We start from the raw sequence: 18,696 nt of genomic DNA, 5'->3' as shown, positions 1-18,696 counted from the left end.
CCCGAGGCCACCTCCCGCACTCACATGCGGCTGCCTGTATGTGTAAATGTGGCCACAGGGCCGGAGGACCTGAGCCGTGACAACGTGGAAAACAAAATCGGGAGGGGGCTGGCAGCTGGCTGAGTTCCCTTCCCGGACTCGCTTAGTGGGAGACACAGGGGTATTTCCCGCAGCCGTAAATGAGGACCCCACATTGGGTTCTTGGACGTTGTAAAGAGGGACAAGAAAAAGTAAAAATAAAAAGATAATGAATCCAAGTGAGGGGGCGTGTGGTCCCTTCACATACGTCGTTCTGGCAAAGGCAGCGCGTAGGGACGGAACGCAGGTGTGGGCTGCTCACTTGGTTTCAGTGGGACCTACGGGCGCTCTGTGTTGGTCAAAGTCACAGAACTGTAGGCCCCAAAAGCTTCGTTTTACTGTGTGTTAAGTCTGATCGGACTCTTAAAAACGTAAGATGGTCTGAGGCGTGGCTCGCACTGCTAACGACCAGGGCTGGCTGGGGTGCTGCTCTCGGTCGGTGCAGCCGGGTACGCGGAGATCCCGTTCGAGGAGGGAAGCAGTCACCGTGTAGCGTCCCCCAAAGCCTGTCCTGTCGCACGTCCGTGGGCGTCGGAGGCCACTGCCACCCATGCTGGGAGCACCCGGGAAGCGCAGGAGATGTCCGGACACCCATGTCTGTGTGGAGACCTGCAGCCACCCGCTAGCTCCGGACCTCAGTGTCTGGGAAGAATGTGGCGGGAATGAGCTGTCCCCCACCCCACCCTGGGGCCTGTGGATGGCGTGTCACTGCGTACTCATCACACACACCATGTCCCTGTGGCCAACCCGACTAGCTGGGGTCTTCCTTCCCAGCGGCTGGGAACAGCGGGCAGAGGGAAGTTCCGAGTGGCACTGAGGGCCCGTCACTAGGCACAGGCCCGGGGCAGAACAGGGCGCTTGGGGGAACGCCGGGCGGCCAGCCTGGGGCCACTGCAGCCCCGCCTGCTCGCCCGGAACGTTCTGCCTGAGACGTTCAGGAAGCTACAGAATCAGGAACCCACCCGCTTGAACAGGGCGACCCCCTGCTGACTCCTGGTGGCCTGTTGGGTGGCCCGAGTGGGCAGGCCAGCCAGGGTGACCCACACAGCCGGCAGGAGGGCCCCCCACTCCCGGGGACTCCCCCAGGAGACGGCCGCCGGCCCGGGCCACGACGCACCTGCAGGTTCCAGGTCTGCTTCACGTACTCGCGGATGAGGCTCTCCTTCAGGTCCTCGAAGGGGCCGGTCTTGGGCTGCACGCCCGGCGGCCGGGGGAAGGGCTTGGTGAGGAGGCAGACCAGGCCGTCGGCCTCCTGCGAGTGGTAGTGGCAGAGCTCGGCCGGGCTCCCGTGCGTCCTGCCGCCCGCGATGGCGTAGGTGCCGTTCATCTCGCGCTCGATGGTGTAGTGGTGCGCCTTCCTGCCGTGGGCCACCGACAGCGCGAAGCCGCCCAGGTAGTTGCGGCTCTGGCGCAGCAGGTACAGCCCGTCGCTCATGCCGCCCTGGACCAGGTAGTCCTCCGCCTCCTCCCGCGTGATGTTTCCGAAGAAGAAGGGCAGGTGGTTGGCGCTGTCGGCCGCGTTCCCCGCCATGCCGGCGCCTCCCCGTCAGCGCCCACGGCCCACCGCGGGGGTCTTCCTGGCAGGGAGAGAGAAGATGGGACGTGGGTCAGGCCCCGGGCAGCAAGTGCAGGTCCTGAACCGCTGGCCCTTGGGAAGCCGGACCAGGTCCGCCCGACCGGCGGGAAGCCTCTGGCAAGGACAGGCAGGGCAGACCTGGGCTATTCAGTTCGGGGCGTGAACACCGTCTGTGAGGCCCGGGCTGTACCCCCTCCAGCACCCCCCAGGGCCGTCTGCTGGGTCCCCCCGGGCTCATCAGCAACGCCGTCCTCCCCTGCTTTCCGGACACCAACGCTAGCCTGCCATGGTGATCCCCGGGCTGTGGGGCCTCCGGCCGGGCCGCTCGTGCTGCTGACCCAGGGACCAGGGCAGTGGCGTCCGCTCTGCGCAGCTCCCTCCTCCGGCCCGTGGACACAGCCCCACGCCCTCCAACCTGCGGCTTGCCTTCAGGCCGGATCTGCCTTCTCCTCCGGCCCCGGGGAAAGTCTGCGGCTCACACTGGGTCTAACACCCACGGGGAGAATTTGCTGCCTGAGTTTGACCTATTTCAACATCCCCCGTGAGTTTTCTCCACACCTGAAACCTCTTTATTCAAAAGCTCCAAACTGAGACACAGAGGGGTCCCCGGACCCCACAGAGTGGACCCACCCCCCACCCCCCACCTCGGCCGGCGCTCGCGCAGCCAGCTTGCCAGGGAGCTGCGGGACGTGCGGGACGGTGCGGGATGTGTGGGGTGAGCTCCTCCGGGCAGGTGCTTCCCTGCCTCCTCCCGGCCTTCTGACGACCCAGGTCCGATGGGCAGCTCACAACAGAAACCGTTTCAGGACACGGAGCCATGATTTGTGGCACCCGGGGCAGCATCTCTCACTCTGCTGTTTCACCCCCACCCCCGCCAAGCTCATCGCCACGGACCACAGTCCCTTCCCACGCGGGGACCCCCCGTGAACGCGATTCCCGCCTCGGCCCCCCACCCAAGTGCCAGCACCCGCTGCCCCATCTGGGTGCCCGGAACGGTTCCTGGCACGTGGCAGGTGGCCGCAAACACCGGCTGGTTAATAAAAGCGTATTTCAAAACAACACATCCAGAGAGAGGTTCCGTTTTCAGGAGCTGGTGCCCACGCGCATAGGTCAACGTGCCCTCGTCAGGGGTGGTGCAGAGCGACGGGCTGCGGCCCGCAGGCGCCTCACCCACCTCTGCTCCATAGCTGCCGAAGCCCCGCCCCGTCCCTCGGCTCTCCCACCGGCGATCTCCGCCGATGCTCTTGCCCATGTCACCAGGTGGCCAAACCCAAGGTCAACCCCTGCCCACCCTATCTGGCTTGACCTTTGGGAGCGCTGGATGGAGCCCAGCGGCCCTGCCTCAGTGGGTCAGTCTCCCTTCTTCCATGGCTCCTTCCTTCGCTTATTCTGCAAGCTGGGGTTGGGCTCTAGCCTCATCCTTTCCCTGCAGACGCCCCTCCCCGCCAGTGGCAATGCTCGCCAACCCCACACCCTGCCGTGCCCGCCGAGCTCCTGACCGGAACGCTGTTCACCTGGGCTTCCCACCCGGCTGTCCGACAGGCACATCAATGTCACGTGCCCGCGGGCGCCTCCCTCTGTCCTAACCTGGGAAGGATGAAACCCCAGGGTTCGCAGACCCCTCCCCGTCACAGCTCACTAACCTCCGGAGTCAGCAGACGGCGTGCCCGCTCCTGGCACGTCTGAGCTCCATGCGGGAGACTGGACCAGGAGTTCTCCCAGGATCTCTCATGAGTTTTCGTCCAAGGACGTCCCAAAGCCGTGGCTCTCACCATCTGGCCCGACGTCACCCGGGGGAAACCACCGCCTCTCGCACATGATGCGTCTTGCCCAGGTCTCCCCACCACCGCCCTCCTCACGGCCCACTCCCTACGCGGCGGTAGGCGATGTCGGCGAACCCCCTCCCTGTCCCCATCACACTATTTCTAGAGCACTCCCCGTCCTGGGCACTTTTCCCACACGGTTCCATTTCACCCAAGACCCTCTCCAAAGTGCGGCCGGCTTCAGTGCCTCCATGGCAGGGACCTAAACCAGCAGGGGCACAGGCCACTCCTGGGTCTGCACTTGGTGTCCCCCCATCGTGACCGTGAGTGGTCTCAGCACCCCGGTGTTCACACTGGGCTTCTAGATAACAAATGCTGCCTTTTCCACGGGGGCCCAAGCATGTCCCCGCCCTCACTGTGCACGGAAACACTGTGACTCACCCCCCTTGTCGGCCCCTCCCGTCATCCGCGACGTTACATTAGCTCAGGGCTTCCCAACGTTCGGGCTGCGTCCTTCTGTCACGGGGGCTGTCTTGTCCATGACCAGTCGGCCTCCACTGACTAGTATCAGCGGCACCCCCAAAATCCCCCGGGGGGACAACACAAACATCTCCAGACGTTTTCAAATGTCCCCTGGGCCAATGACCCCCAGGCCGCCTGATCAGAAACCGCTGTGCTCGTGGTCCAGGCTGCCGCTAATCTGACATGTTCCTTCCACTGCTTTAACATGGAGGGAACATGTCACCACTAGATTAGACGCTCAAACATCCCTGGTGAATTCACTATCGCCATCACTGTGAGCAAAGGGTGCGGAGGGCCGGAAGCTAGCAGAGTCCCGGGAGGGAACCGGGCCCCGCCACCACGCTGGCTGGTACTAAGCCTGGGGACATTCTCAACATTGTCACCAGCCAAAAGCACAAAAGAAGTGTAAAAAACATGGCAGTAAGTAGTCCCCGGAGAGGACACCTGTTTGCAGCATGAGCCCGGACGGAACAAGGAGGCCGAATGCAGCCCCCTGGGCCCCGTGCCGCTCTGCGCACGTCCACAGCTGACCACAAGACGAGGTGAGCGCTGGCTGTGGGCTGCAGAAACATTTCGGCGAGAAGGTGACTTCATAATCATGACGTCTGTGGATAAGGGGGGCAGACCACCCGACGTGGCTCCCTCTCCCGGCAAAGACCCTCCCTCGTGGCTGAAGATGCACGACCCTGCCTTGGGGTAAGACACGTTCTCGACAGTGTTATTCTCATTCCCGAAATCCTTGTCTGTTTCAGTGCTTTAACCTCAGCCGTGAAGGGGGCCGGCTGTGTCTTCGCACTTTTTCTGCCCCGTTGCCAGAGGCCGTGACCGGTGCTGGGAGACGTCTGCTTTTCTTGAGAGCCGCGAAGCGTGGTTCCTGCAGGTGCGGCCCCTTCGTTTCCTGCAGGGGACCTCTCCGCCCGCGCTTAGCAGACTAAGGTGGCTGACACCATGTCACTGGGCCCCAGAGCCTCCCCACAGAACACGGACTGAGGTCAGTGGCAGAAATGAACCGGACTCTGGGCAAAATCTGGGGACACTTTCTGCCAGAGCCCTGCCACCAAGGGGAACTAAAGATACCTTGGCCTGGATCCTTGGAGCCACACAGCTACCTCGATGCAAAGCAGCCCTGATAAAAATTTGCCTGGGAATTCCCTCCGCAGCTCGAAGCTGAGAGAAGTCCGTGTGGGACTGTTGTGAAAGGAACCGCCTTGTCTGTGGGTTTCACTCATTTTCATAAGAAAGAGGAACGAGCCCAGTCTACAGGGGCAATAGGGCTTCCTGGGCTGGCCAGGGGCCGGCTGACTGGTTACGGTGACCAGGTCAGGGCAGGTGCAGGGGGCCGGCCCCGAGCAACCCCCGTACTTGGACGACCACCCTGGGCCACTTTGCAGAGGACGACAGGCACTGTCTCCCACAGGGGGATCTGCCGCTCGGAGAAAACATGTGGACACAGATGCTGGGGCCGCGCATGGAGACCCAGGACCCCCGGCGCCTGGCCCGAGCCAGCCCCGTGTCCACCGGCTTCCTGAGCGATACGGGGTTGTGCTCCGGGAGACCACCCCCCGGCGCTGTCCCCAGCCTCCCTGAGGCCACCGGCAGGCCACGCTGCTGCGGGTCCGGCCCCCCGGGGAAGATTGTACAATCCTGTCTCTACCTAGTGTCCCCCCTTCTGCATTTGGGGGAAAGCACAGCTTCTCAGAAGATGGAGACACATGTTTCAGAAACAAACAGTAAATCTAAGGCCAGAGAAAGTGATTTTTTTCCTTTACTAACACTTAGTAGTAGAGGAGACGTTTCACTTGAACATATCACCGAACCTTCAGACTGAGTTCGTCCGATGCTTCCAGAACTCGAGGGCCAGGACGGCGCACCGAGGACAGACAGACGCCTCTCAGGCAGCAGCTAGATTTTCAGACTCCACAGAATCCTGCTTCATACCTGCCTGATCCCTCTCCCTTGCGTATCAGCACAGATCACAGATACTAAGCTTTGACGTCAACATAAATGTTCGCTCTCAACGAATTTCTTACAAACAAATGACCAGCCCGTGGTGAGTGAAGTTCGCACGGAAACAGCGACCCGTCATGCTCTCCTCACGTTCGCTGAGCAGCTACTACGTGCAAGTGCTTTTGCTCGGTGCCCTGCGGGAAGGAGAGTGAGTGTCTTTCCTCCAGGAGAAGAGCAGCAGAAGCGGCTCAGGGGAGGGGTCTGCTGCAGGGGCCCAGGGCTGCGAACCCCAGGGGCTCTGCTGTCTACAGAACTCCTGCCTCCCAGTGGGACTGGCAAAGCGGCAGCCGGTCCTGCTCCTCGCCAGGAGCCCCTGCTCACTTACACCCTGAGTCTGCCGAGTGCGGCCCTCAGGCCTGGCCCAGGCTTGGCCCCAGGAGGTGGGGCCCCGGGGGACTCGCCCCAGCTCAGGACTTGCACAGAGAGGGTGAGTCTGGATTGCAAACAGCTTCCCTGTGGAGAGCCTTGGCGACGAGCCGGCATTTCATCCTCCACGTGGGGTGATCAGAGAGATGAGCAGCCGCGTCCTCCCGCAGGGGCCGGGGTGGGAGGGGAAGGAGGCGGCAGGTGGCCTGAGATAGGACTGGGGACACAGGGCTGCATCCGCACGGCCTCTCCCGGGGGTCCCGGCGCACACGAGCATGCACAGCCCGGGCGGGACTGAGGCGCGAGGACGTGCTTGCGAATGCGTGAGCTGGGCTTAGCGGAGACTCCGTGAGCACAAGAGGACATCCAAGAGGTCACCAGGTCACATCCCCTTCCTGCTGTCCTGGAGGGGTTGGGGCTGCTGCCAGCAGGGCCCCGGACACCCAGCCACGGTGTCCCCAAAGCAGGAGAAATGAAGACGATGACATAACAAATGCAAACCCACTGAATGTGACCAGTGCCTCTCTCTGGCCTCTTCATGGCAAACCGTGCAGGGAAGCAGGACGGGCCACAAAACAGCCTTGTTTCCTTCGTCCTGCTCTGGGCGACGCTCCAGAGAAGACCTGTCACCCCGCAGAGACTGGGCTCCTCCAGAGAGGCCTGGCTGAGGTTCTCAGCTTCTGGATACTGTTTTTGGGGTCCCCATCCCTGCACCTCATTCACACAAACCACAGGGGCCAGTGGCCACGGGAGAAGCCAAACCACCTGGTTTGAACCCGTAGGGACGCGCTCGTGTGGGGTAAGACATTGGCAGCAAGTGTTGCTCCGTGTAAGTTCAAAGTCACTATCCCGCACCGTCTCGTCGTGCAAGCGCATCTGTGGGGGACTCACGACGGCGTCACATGACGGAAGCTGAGGATGGGGCTCGCAGATGTCACAAACCCGTGACACAAGCAGGCCCCGTGCTCGAGTAGGTGGCCGAAGTTATACGACGGGGGGAAGGGCGGTTTGGCCACACGACCACAGGAAGGACTGGAACGGCGCTCACGTGTGCTGGGCAGGAGGGTGTGGGCTGCAGCAGGAAAATGGCAGACCTGGACCTGCTGAAACCTGAGTGCAGCCCCTTCCTGCCAACCCCGCGGGAGAGGGGAAAGCGGGAGGCCAGGCTGCTGGATGTGCTTGCCTCCACACGCTCGACCTAGCTGCCTTTCCTGGATTCAAACGCAGGTCTGGAATCAGGAGCCCAGGACGGCGAGGGCGTGTGCGAGGCGGAAAAGCCCACAAAGATGGAGAGAAGCTCTCCCAGGGAGAACAGCGGAAGCGACACAGAGCAGAAAAGCCCCTACAAGCCGGAGTCCTTCCTGCAGCTGCACAGTGTCTGTAAGTAGGGAAGTGGGCCCACGCCTCCAGCCTCAGCACAAAACCAACCTGAAAGCAGAAGTGCCGATCACCCTGGCCACAGGCTCCCTTCAATGGTGCCTTCAGAGGAAGTCAACCCCAAGGACATGATCCCGCTGGGACAGACTCAGCACCGCGAGCCTGTCCTTGAGTCCCAGGGACCTAAGTGCTAAGCTGCGTCTACCAAAAATTTCATGGATATTTCATATATATTTAAAAAAAAATCCTAGACATTATAAGTATCAAATTCCCTTATAAAACTGTATCAAGTAGGAGAGAAATCCTAGAGAATCTGATCAGGACGGCAGCTCTTGGCAGGGGGCTGGCGAGGCTGAGCAGACACGGTCTTCCTGTCTACGTGCTAAGCTGGGTCTACCCAAATCTTTTTGGCCCTCACACTCCGAGCTGCGCTGTCTCCCACACTTGGGAGAGCTAGGAGAGGCCAGCCTCCACTCGGAAACATCACAGGAGGCACAACACAGAGAGACACCCTCTCCACGTGCTGAAGCTTCCAGAACTCTGGCGGAAGGTCCACTTTGATGCGTCCAGGAGACTCACGAGGATGTTTTCGGGAAGTAACAGACGGCATCCTGCATCCCGGGCCTACAGAAGAGGCGGGTCTGTGCAAGCACCACACCATCCTATGGATGATGAACCAAGCCGCCGGGAGGACAGGTGCACCTTCAGGGCCCGCCTGGCTGGTGAGCTCCGTGAGAGCGACAGTGGGCGGTGACCCGGATGACAGGATGACAGAGGGAAGCTCCCCGCCGCTGGCTCCCAGGGCATCAGCTGACTCGCCTGCATCCCTAAAGGTGGTGGTATCCAGGTTCATCAGGCCTGGCACTGATGAGGACATCCGTTACCTCCCAAAGGACACACAGGCGGTCGTGGGACAAGCAGTGCCGGAGGCCAGCCCTTCCTTAGCTATAGCCTTCAGAGGCCCTCGGGGGCGTGGGAACAGGCCCTCAGCCAGCACATCCCAACGCAAGGCAGGCCGTTCTGACCAAACTCGGAGCTCCCTCCTTGACCCCGTGCAGCGGAGGCTGGCCATGTGTGACCCCGAGGCCAGCAACAGCAGATCACGCGGAGCTTTCAAGAAATGCGAATGGAAACGTCCAGGCCCCACGTGGCTTGCAGAATCAGAAGCCGTGGGGGTGAGGCCCGGCCCTCTGTGATTTCCCAGGCTCGGGTCTGAGGACCTGCACCCACAACGCCATCCGTGTGGCTGTTCAGGACGAAGTCTACGTCCTCTGAAGAAGCTCCCTTCTCTGCGCGGCTGAGTCTCCAGTCGGACCCGTCTTAGCCTCCGCCTTCCAAGCACGCCACCCTCCCCACAAAGCCTGGTCACACCAATATGCTGCTCACGCGCCTTCTGCCCTCTGATCTCAGGGTCACGCGCGTCCCCCCCATCACTCCCCATGGGCTCTCTGAGTACGGTATCCTCGGATGCTCCCAGACCAGCGAGGTACCCCGCTCGTCCCTTCGCACCACTGCACAGTTCTGACTTATGATGAGTGTATTGGACGAACGCTTGCCTCCAGGAGGCCAGAGATGGTATCGGTCCATCTCTTTCTCTTTTAGTTTGTAAAAGTACTTAGCATTTTAGGATATACTTAGATTTTCAGAAAAATCACAAAGATAGTGCAGAATGTCCATACACCCCATGCCCAGTTTCCCTGTTCTTAACATCCTACAGGACACGGTATGTCCCTCACAACTAGCGAACCAACAGTGACCCATTATTCTTAAGTAAAGCCCTCGTTTATTACTATTTATTATTATTATTAATTACATTGATTAATATATAATAATTATATTAATTAATACATTAATTAATATAATTATATTAATACTAATATAATATTATGATTTATTATTATTATGTTTATTACTATTTATTACTTAAGGATTTCCTTAGTTTTTTACCGAATGCCTTCTTTTTATGTCCCTGGACTCCAGCCCAGATATCGCATGGTACTGCGCTCTCATGCCTCCTTAGGCACTTGCTGGCTGGGACTGGTGCTTGGACTTTCCTTGTCCTGCATGACCTCGACAGTTTTGAGGAAGACTGCTCAGGCAGTTTGTAGAAGGTCCCTCAGCTGGGCTGTCTGATGTTTTTCCCATGGTTAGACTGAAGTTATGTGTTTTGGGGAGAAAAACCCCCCAGAGAAAGTGCCATCCGCCTCACATCAGATCAAGGGTACGCGCTATCGACGTGACTTATCACCGTAGGGTTCCTCTTCGACACGGGCCGAGCCGGCGTCTGTCGGGTTTCTCCACTGTGAAGGTGATCTCCCCCTTCCCCTCCTCTTCCCGTCCCGCCCCATTTGGAAGGAAGAAACTCTGTGCCGTCCATGCATCAGGAGAGGGGAGGAGAGTCCCGGCCCCTAGAGCGCAGAGGATCTACATAAATTGTCTGGGATTCTTCTGCAGAGCAGATGGGTCTATGCTTCCCTCTTCTTTACGTGTTCAGTCATTTTTAAGTATGGATTCAAGGTTATTTAATTCATGCATCAGGTTTTAATGAAACATTACTCTGTTGCTCTGACGGGCCTTGTGTGGCCACTGGGAACCCTTCCAGCTGTTCCTGTGCCCTGGGCCAATGGCCCTGTCGCTGTGGTTTGTGTGGTGTTTTGGGGGCACTGCACTGAAGATACTGAGGGTGTCTCAAGTATGCGTCTCGGTCCCCTCCTTCACACTCTCGTTTCCCTATTCCTTATGATGGGCGGTGGTATTAGAGACCAAGATCTGAGCACAAGGTGTGTTCGCGGCTGCCAGAATGCCACGGCCTCCAGACGACGGAGAAAGTATACAGACAAGCACATGTCAGCTGCATGTGTGTGCCGCCTGAAGTCTCTCTCCACGCACTGGGTCCACATTAACCTGAGCATGAGGGCACACTCATGTCTCCACCCCTCTGCCCCTACTTTCTGGAAGAGAAAATTGTTGAAAATTGGTATAACTTCCTCCTTCAATGTATGATATAATCCATCAGTGAGACCATTTGAGCAAAGACCTCCCCTGACCCTGGCCGGGAGGAGGTTATTAAATTATTGACTTAAACTGAAGAGACAAGTGTCCATCAACAGATGAATGGATAAAGAAGATGTGGTATATATACACAATGGAATACTATGCAGCCATCAAAAGAAATGAAATCATGCCATTTGCGACGACGTGGATGGAACTAGAGCGTATCATGCTTAGTGAAATAAGTCAATCGGAGAAAGACAACTATCATATGATCTCCCTGATATGAGGACATGGAGAAGCAACATGGGGGGGTAGGGGGATAGGAGAAGAGTAAATGAAACAAGATGGGATTGGGAGGGAGACAAACCATAAATGACTCTTAATCTCACAAAACAAACTGGGGGTTGCTGGGGGGAGGTGGGATTGGGAGAGGGGGAGCGGGCTATGGACATTGGGGAGGGGAGGCGAACCATAAGAGACTATGTACTCTGAGAAACAACCTGAGGGTTTTGAAGGGTCAGGGGTGGGAGGTTGGGGCAACCTGAGGGTTTTGAAGGGTCAGGGGTGGGAGGTTGGGGGAACAGGTGGTGGGTAATGGGGAGGGCACGTTTTGCATGGAGCACTGGGTGTTGTGCAAAAAGAATGAATACTGTTACACTGAAAAAATAAATAAAATGAAAAAAAAATAAATAAATAAAAATAACAAATTACACACACACAAAAAAAAAACTGAAGAGACAAGGCTACTCAGGCTCCTTTTCCTTCTGAGTCCTGGTAGTTTGTGTCTTTCAGGAACTACTCTGGTTCACGTCTGCCATCTCATTTGTGAGGACAGAATCTTCCACACTATTTGGTCATTGATTATTTGATCTCCATGGTATCAGTACTGATGTCTCCTATTTCTGATACTGCTAATTTGTCTCTTCTTTATGTTTCCCTGTTTTCAATTTCAAGGATTTCTGCTCTCATTTTTATTATTTCTTTTCTTCTTGCTTTAGGCTTTTTCTGTTTTTTAGTTTGCAGTTTTCTAAGGTGGAAGCACAGGTTATGGATTTTATAAATATTCCTTTTATCTAATATTTGCACTTAACTCCATAAATTTCCTTTTAAGCACAATTTTTGCTAAATCCCATAAATTTTATTTTGTATTTTTATTCTGTTCAAAATACTTTTACAGTTCTCTTCACACTTCTTTGATCTACAGTGCATTTAGAAGTCTGTTGTTTAATTTAAAAACTTGGGGGGAATTTACAGCTATCCTTCTGTTACTGATTTCTAGGTTAATTCCCTTGTATTCTGAGAACATAATTTATGTTATTTTTTATTCATGTAAATATGTGTACATATGTTTTCCAAGAACGTGCTCTGTCTTGATGAGCGTTCTATGTGAGTTTGAGAAGAATGTGTATTTTTCTGTTGTTGGATCGAACAGTTTATGAGTGTCAAGTAGACCAGTGGGATTGGCAGTGCTGTTCTGGTCATCATGACCCCTATTAACTCTCTGTCTACTTAGTCCATCAATTACCGACAGGAGGTATGGGAGATCTCCAGTTGAAATACTGGGTTTGCCCATTTCCCTTTCAGTTCAGTCTGCGCTTGCTTTGTGTATATTTTTAAAGATTTTATTTATTTATTTGACAGAGATCACAAGTAGGCAGAGAGACAGAAAGGAGGAAGCAGACTCCCTGCCAAGCAGAGAGCCCGGTGCGGGGTTCGATCCCAGGACCCTGAGATCATGACCCGAGCCGAAGGCAGAGGCTTAACCCACTGAGCCACCCAGGCGCCCTGCTTTGTGTATTTTGATGCTGCCATGCGTGTACATGTTGAGGACTGTTCTATCTCCTTGGATAACTGATCCCTTTACTGTCATGCAACACTCTTCTTTCTCCCTGATAATCTTCTATTTTTCTCAAGTCTGTTTTAGCTAAAATTAATGTACCTATTCCATCTTTATTCTGATTGGTGGGGATATCTTTCTCCATTCCTGTATTAATCTGCAGGTGTCTTTACCTCTGAGATAGGGTTTTTTGTAGACAACATAGGTTTTGGTCATGTTTTTGGTCCACTCCTATAAACGCTGTACTTTAACTGGTATATATAGTTAGACCATCTGCTTTGAAAGTGATTGTTTAGGGCCACCTGGGTGGCTCAGTGGGTTAAGCCTCTGCCTTCAGCTCAGGTCATGGTGTCAGAGTCCTGGAATCGAGCCTCGAGCCTCGGGTTCTCTGCTCAGTGGGGACCTGCTTCCCCTCCTCATCCCCACTCTCTGCGCTTCGCCTCCCCCATCCCCGCTCATGGCTGACAGCTCTGCCTACTTGTGATCTCTCTTTCTCTGTCAAATGAATAAGTAAAATCTTAAAAAAAAAAAAAAGAAATTGATTATTTAGTTGGATTGATATCTAATGCATTTGTAACTTTTTTTTCATTGCATTTGTTCTTTGTCTCTTTGTTCTCTTCTTTTTCTGCTTTCTCTGGTTTTACTCAAGCATTTTACTACATTTTGCTTTTCTGCTTTTCTCTGGTTTTACTCCCAGCATTCCATTGTAGATCTTTCCAGCATAACTTTAAAAAATTTTTAGTGGTTTCCCTGGAGTTTACAATATACATTTAAAACCTAAATTTTTTTTAAAGACTTTAATTGTTTATTTGACAGAGAGATCACAAGGAGGCAGAGAGGCAGGCAGAGAGAGAGGAGGAAGCAGGCTCCCTGCTGAGCAGAGAGCCCGATGTGGGACTCGATGCCAGGACCCTGAGATCATGACCTGAGCCGAAGGCAGAAGATGAACCCACTGAGCCACCCAGGCACCCAAAACCTAAATTTTCAGTCTAACTTTCAAATATCACTATCCACTCCCCATACAATACACCACCTCCTACCAGCATTCCTGTCTTCCCTTTCAGCGTCTGTGACAACCCCGCCTTTCTTTTCACTTATCGACATGTGAAAATCACTACCACACTGTTACTTCTATTGCTTTAAACGAACGATTGCCTTTGGATCAATTAAAAATAAGAAAAGCAAAATATCTTATTTTACCTTCACTTTTTCCTTCTCTGATGCTCTTCTTTTTCTCAGGCAGATCCAAGTTTCAGATCACTCTCCTTTTCCTTCTGTCTGAAAAGCTTCCTTTAATACTCTCTGTAGGGCCAGTCAGCTAGTGGGAAATGTTCTTCGTGTGTGTTTGTCCAAGAGAGTCTTGAATTCTCCTTCACATTTGAAGGACCCTTGAGCGAGGCAGAAGATTCTAGGTCGGCACTCGCGTCTTCTTCCCCCTCAACTCTTCAAATATTTCACAACTTCAGTTCTGGTTTGCAGTTTGTGACGGGAAGTCTGCCATATAACTCTTCTCGTTCCTCTGTGCGTAGGGTCTCCATCCCTCTCCGGCTTTTTTCAAGATTTTCTCTCTGGCTTTCTCTTCTTTCTCCGGGTTCCTGGATCCTTGTTGTGTTGGCTGTTTTTCCGCTTCCCTTTAGCTTGCTTGTCATTCTTTCTGTCGAAACCTGAAGGGTTTGGTTTTCTTGTTTTGTTTTTGGTTTTTGTTGTTGTTGCTGTTGGGAACCTGGCAGGGTTGAACCAGGCAGAAGGAACCGAGGAGTGAGGTTTTCCCTCACTACACTAGGATTCCACGTTTTCTCTAGCCACAGGTGCAAGACGTCACGTTCTTCTGTGTCTCATTTCTGGGTCCTTCCCTAGCTACTCCTTCTCAGAGGCCTGTTTGCCCTCGTTCTCTCAGCTGCGCCCCGGGGCTACCCTGCGCCTGTCCGTGTGGAGGTGAGGCATGCGGAAGGGAAGCTTCCTGTACGTTGCCATTAACTCTTGGGCTCTCAGTGTGCCGCGGTCACAGAGCTTTGACCTTCCCAAATGTTTCTGCAGTGGTCTAGCTTGTTTTTCTCCCAGACCCACGCTCCCTTTCCTGCCTGCTATGTTCCAATCCGTTTACTTGAAGCCTTACCCCATTAATGATGGGTCTGTATCATCCGCTCCACAAGAGGAACACTGTTTCACCGTGATCAACATCATTCCCCTCCACAAGGAGGGGAACAGAGTATGAGGAATCCTTAGGCTGGGACACAGTGGTGACAAGATCTTCTCCCTGGAGGGGAGCCTCTTGAGGAGAAGGCTCCGGGTGCATTTCGTAATGATGCTTCTCCTCCCACTACCAGTCATGAGGGGCTCGTTCTCAGCCATCACCATGAGAACCACGTGAGGCTTGTATACATCATTTCTCTCATTACTTTCTTATTCTTCTTCTTATTTTCTGTATTTCTGATGTTCTGATGTCTGGATCTTGTGGATCCCAGAGAGTCCGCCCCTCGCAGCGTTGGACAATTTCTGTCGACAGTAAAGGCTCTCCTACAAGGGATCCTTCCGCATCCCAACCAACCAACCCCCCATCCACCTCCTCCCCTGGGCTCTCACACCCTCGGGGCAGGTGTCAGGCCATGGTGAACAGCCCTGACACCCGAGAACCCAGTGAAATTTTCCGAGGAACGGATCTCAGGCCTGTACACCCTGCCTCGCCTTTCCTGCAGAAGCCACAGGGTTTGCTCCTGCTTTCCCATTTCCCTCTGCCTCCTGACAGCCCTCGGTGCTTCCTCCCTGGGGGGAGGGCGGTGTGTGTGGCCCCTCCTGCTTCTAGGCGTCTGTGAGCACAAACACTGCTTCCTTCACGACACTCATTTCCGCATCTAAGTGTCTTACCACACCTGAGCAAAATGCTTTCCAGGTATCCTCAAAATGAGACTCTTATAGATAAAACCCAAGCAGGTGGAGGTCTTAAGACTACAACCCACGGGAGTTTCTCTCTCTCAACAAAGTTTTCACTCAGTTCCCGAAATTCACCAAAATGGCCCTTCAAGAGCTCCTGTCCTAACCCCTAGTTTATAAATTGCACGTGCATTGGAGGAACTCAGAAATATGTTAAAAAGCAAAGCTTTGGTTCAGTGTCTGGTGGGGACGTGGGCACACGGCAGGTGCCGACCCCTCCCCTTGCATCCAAGCTGGACGACGCAGTCCACAGCGGCTGAAGGCAAATGCCCACTGCCTTCGTTAGGTGCCCCGAGGATGTCTGCCTCCCGCCTTCCAAGTCAGCCTGTGCGGAATGTGAGCTCCGAGGACCTGGGGGTCTGAACAGTGTGAGCCACAGGACCCTCCCAGAGGCTGAGCATGTTACCACATCATCAGTCACCCGCTTGAGCATCTGGAAGTCAGTCTGCCATAAAATCACTCCCTGGTTATGAGAAACATATTTCCTTAGAAATACTGGCTATGAGGATGCCTGGGTGGCTCAGTCGTGTAAGCGTCTGCCTTCAGCTCAGGTCGTGATCCCAGGGTCCCGGGATCAAGCCCCAAGTGGGACTCCATGCTTAGCAAGGAGCCTGCTTCTCCCACTTCTTCCTAGCTCTCTCTCTCTCTCTAGCTCAAATAAATAAAATCTTTAAAAAAATTATTTCCCTGCTTTGTACAAGAAAGAAACAAAATACAGTCAGCTGTGCTCGTGTGTGGTATTCACGTCCTCAAGAGTTACCTTGAGGACAGAGTTAGTGAAAACAGGACTGCTGCTTTGAGGGGAAGCACAGGTTTGTTCGGTGGGGTGTGCAATGATCCCACACACCCAAGCACCAACCAACGCACAGTCTTGACCCTGGTGTGTTTCTGTTTAAAGACACCTGATTTAATATATATCGTTGATTAATTAACACTGAGCCCACGAGCAGCAACATCGCAACTCCTGCCCAAAGAAAGCCCATCGAACATGCCGTTTCTCCAGAAGATGCCTCACAGCCTCGTGCACACGGGACCCCACACTGTACTTGAGCTTCAAACTCCAAAGTCACCCACAAAAAGCAGAAAAATTAAAAAAAGAAAAAAGATGTGGGACTTGATCGATGCCAAGATGACACGTGGGCAGAGGGCGTCCATCCACCGGAGCTGGGCGCGCGCACGGCCCTGTGAGCTGACCCCTGCCGCTCTCGGCATGTCAAGGTCCATGAGGGGGCCACGAGCTCTGGGTTCACGGTCTCAAGTGAATTCCAGTGAGTGGGAGGATTCGCAGACACAGATCCCGCAGGCGCTGGGCACAGAGAGCACGTCGTCTCGGAGAAGAAGCTGAAGGTAAGCACAGGTTCATCCCTCTCCCCCTCTGAGAGGCCTCCTGAGTACTCACACGGGCGTCCGGGCCACAGCAATGAGACGGGGGCAGTTACTGTGACACGCACACAGCGCTGAGAAGACAGTCGTACGGGCCAGACTCACGCCTTGATTCATCTCAGCTCATCTCAGCCCCTGACAACCCGCCTTGCCGTGTCTGCGGGCTCTGCAAACGTTCCTGGCACCCGCGAAAACACAGGCTTTACATACACACATCAAAAATCAGTCCACCGTGAACGAGTCTGTCCGGGCCACTACTGTGGACATCGACTCTGCCGTGGGCGAGCCACGCAATGTCGTGTACACAAAACGGCATGGCAGCGTGCAAAGTAAAGGAGACGAAGAACAGACTTTGCCCCCGGAGGGACCCGACTTTGAGCACCAGTCTGGCTGCTCACTGGCTTCTGGCGTTGGGCAAATTACTCTCTGCAAAAAGGACGTAGCCTTCACTCTATTCACAATGTTCTTTTAGGAGAAATAAGGGCAAAAAAAAAAAAAAAAAGAAAAGATGCTCCAGCCCCAGCACCCAGCACTATTCTGGCTGGTGGAACTTGGCCAATAAATCAACGTGCTGAGGAGAACAGAGAGCCAGCCGAGGAGACAGCCCTGCCTGGCCGCACGGATCAGAGAGGCCGGCAGAAGCAGATTACCTGACCATGAGCTCTCCTGGTCTTTCTGACTGTCTTTTGTTTATTCTTAACTGTTCCTCAAGAAACTCAGTTGTTTAATGAAAATGACAAATGCTCTTCCAGATAAATACCAGAACCTCACATAGCTCACGTGTTCGCAGATAAAGATGTCACGACTGCGTCCTCTCTGAAGTCACCTCATGAGAACCAGAAAGAGAAGTGCCAGGAATCACCCAGACAGACTGTGGGAGCAGAACCCAACGCAGCAAAGCTCACCCTGGGAGCGCGAAGCCCCTTGGGGAACATGGGGGCAGCTGCAGGCCTCGGGCCAAGTGCACAGAGCAGGGGTCCCACCGAGAAGTGGGATCAGCCATATTTTGGGAATCAACCATATTTTGAGGACGGAGAAGAGATTCTGAATGGCGAGGAGGCTCCTTGGGGAGAAATAAACATTAATGCAATTCTCTCTCTCTCTCTCTCACTCACAGCATTACTGAGAACAAGGAAAGCCCTGTGCAGGCCTAGAGCCTCCCTGGGCCACTCCCTAGCATGACTCATGTCCGAGAGAAGGGGCCTACCCTGGGTCTGCGCAGAGCCATGAACACAACCCAAGGAGATACACAAAGACAGATAGGGACCTACCCCAGAAGGCTGTCCCAAGGGGCAGATGAGGTCATGGCCACACACACACACACACACACAGACACACACACACACAGCCACGGGACCCAAACACTCACCAGAATCACCACTTGGCAAAAACAGCAGCTCCAACCGGCGACACGAAGTGAATGGGGAGGGGAGGACAGTCATGAGAAGGCAGCAGCGGAGGTCGGGGAGGAGGGCGAGGGCAGAGGCCAACAGGCGCTCAGTCACGGAGCACAGGGTGGACGGAGGAGCTCGAGGACGATGGAAGGGAAATCCACCAGGGATTCAGCCCAGAAACACGAGGAAGACAAAGAAGACCCCTGGCATGCGAGGTCCCCGAGCCGGAGAAGTTCAGGGCAGGAATGGACAGATGTTCAGAGCTTCCATTAAAGTCGCTTTTCAGAAGCCAGAGGACTTCTCCCCTGGATTCTCTAGCCCAGGAGCCTGTCGGGGTGCGTGAATGACAGACCTCAGACTTGTCCCCGGCCACCCACCAGGACAGGAGCCCGTCCGACCCAGGGCCGGTGGACCCAGCACAAGCCAGACCATGCAGCGGGCTCTGGCTGGCGGCGGGCAGTGCCCTTC

The 18,696-nt window shown here is 54.7% G+C and overlaps 1 protein-coding gene across 2 annotated transcripts in view; it reads right to left on the bottom strand.

Annotated features, from left to right (window-relative positions):
• Positions 1-18,696, bottom strand: part of SYK (spleen associated tyrosine kinase) — a 70,177-nt gene that overhangs the window by 38,970 nt on the left and 12,511 nt on the right. For both annotated transcript variants that reach the window (XM_046022492.1, XM_046022491.1), the window contains exon 2: positions 1,196-1,655. In XM_046022492.1, coding sequence (XP_045878448.1) covers positions 1,196-1,609 — 414 coding nt within the window. In that variant the 5' untranslated portion in view covers positions 1,610-1,655. The remainder of the gene's footprint in view (positions 1-1,195; positions 1,656-18,696) is intronic.

This window comes from Meles meles, chromosome 11 (genome assembly GCF_922984935.1).
Source record: "Meles meles chromosome 11, mMelMel3.1 paternal haplotype, whole genome shotgun sequence".
Classification (NCBI taxonomy): Eukaryota; Metazoa; Chordata; class Mammalia; order Carnivora; family Mustelidae; genus Meles; species Meles meles.
This window is presented reverse-complemented; position numbering and strand designations above follow the sequence as displayed.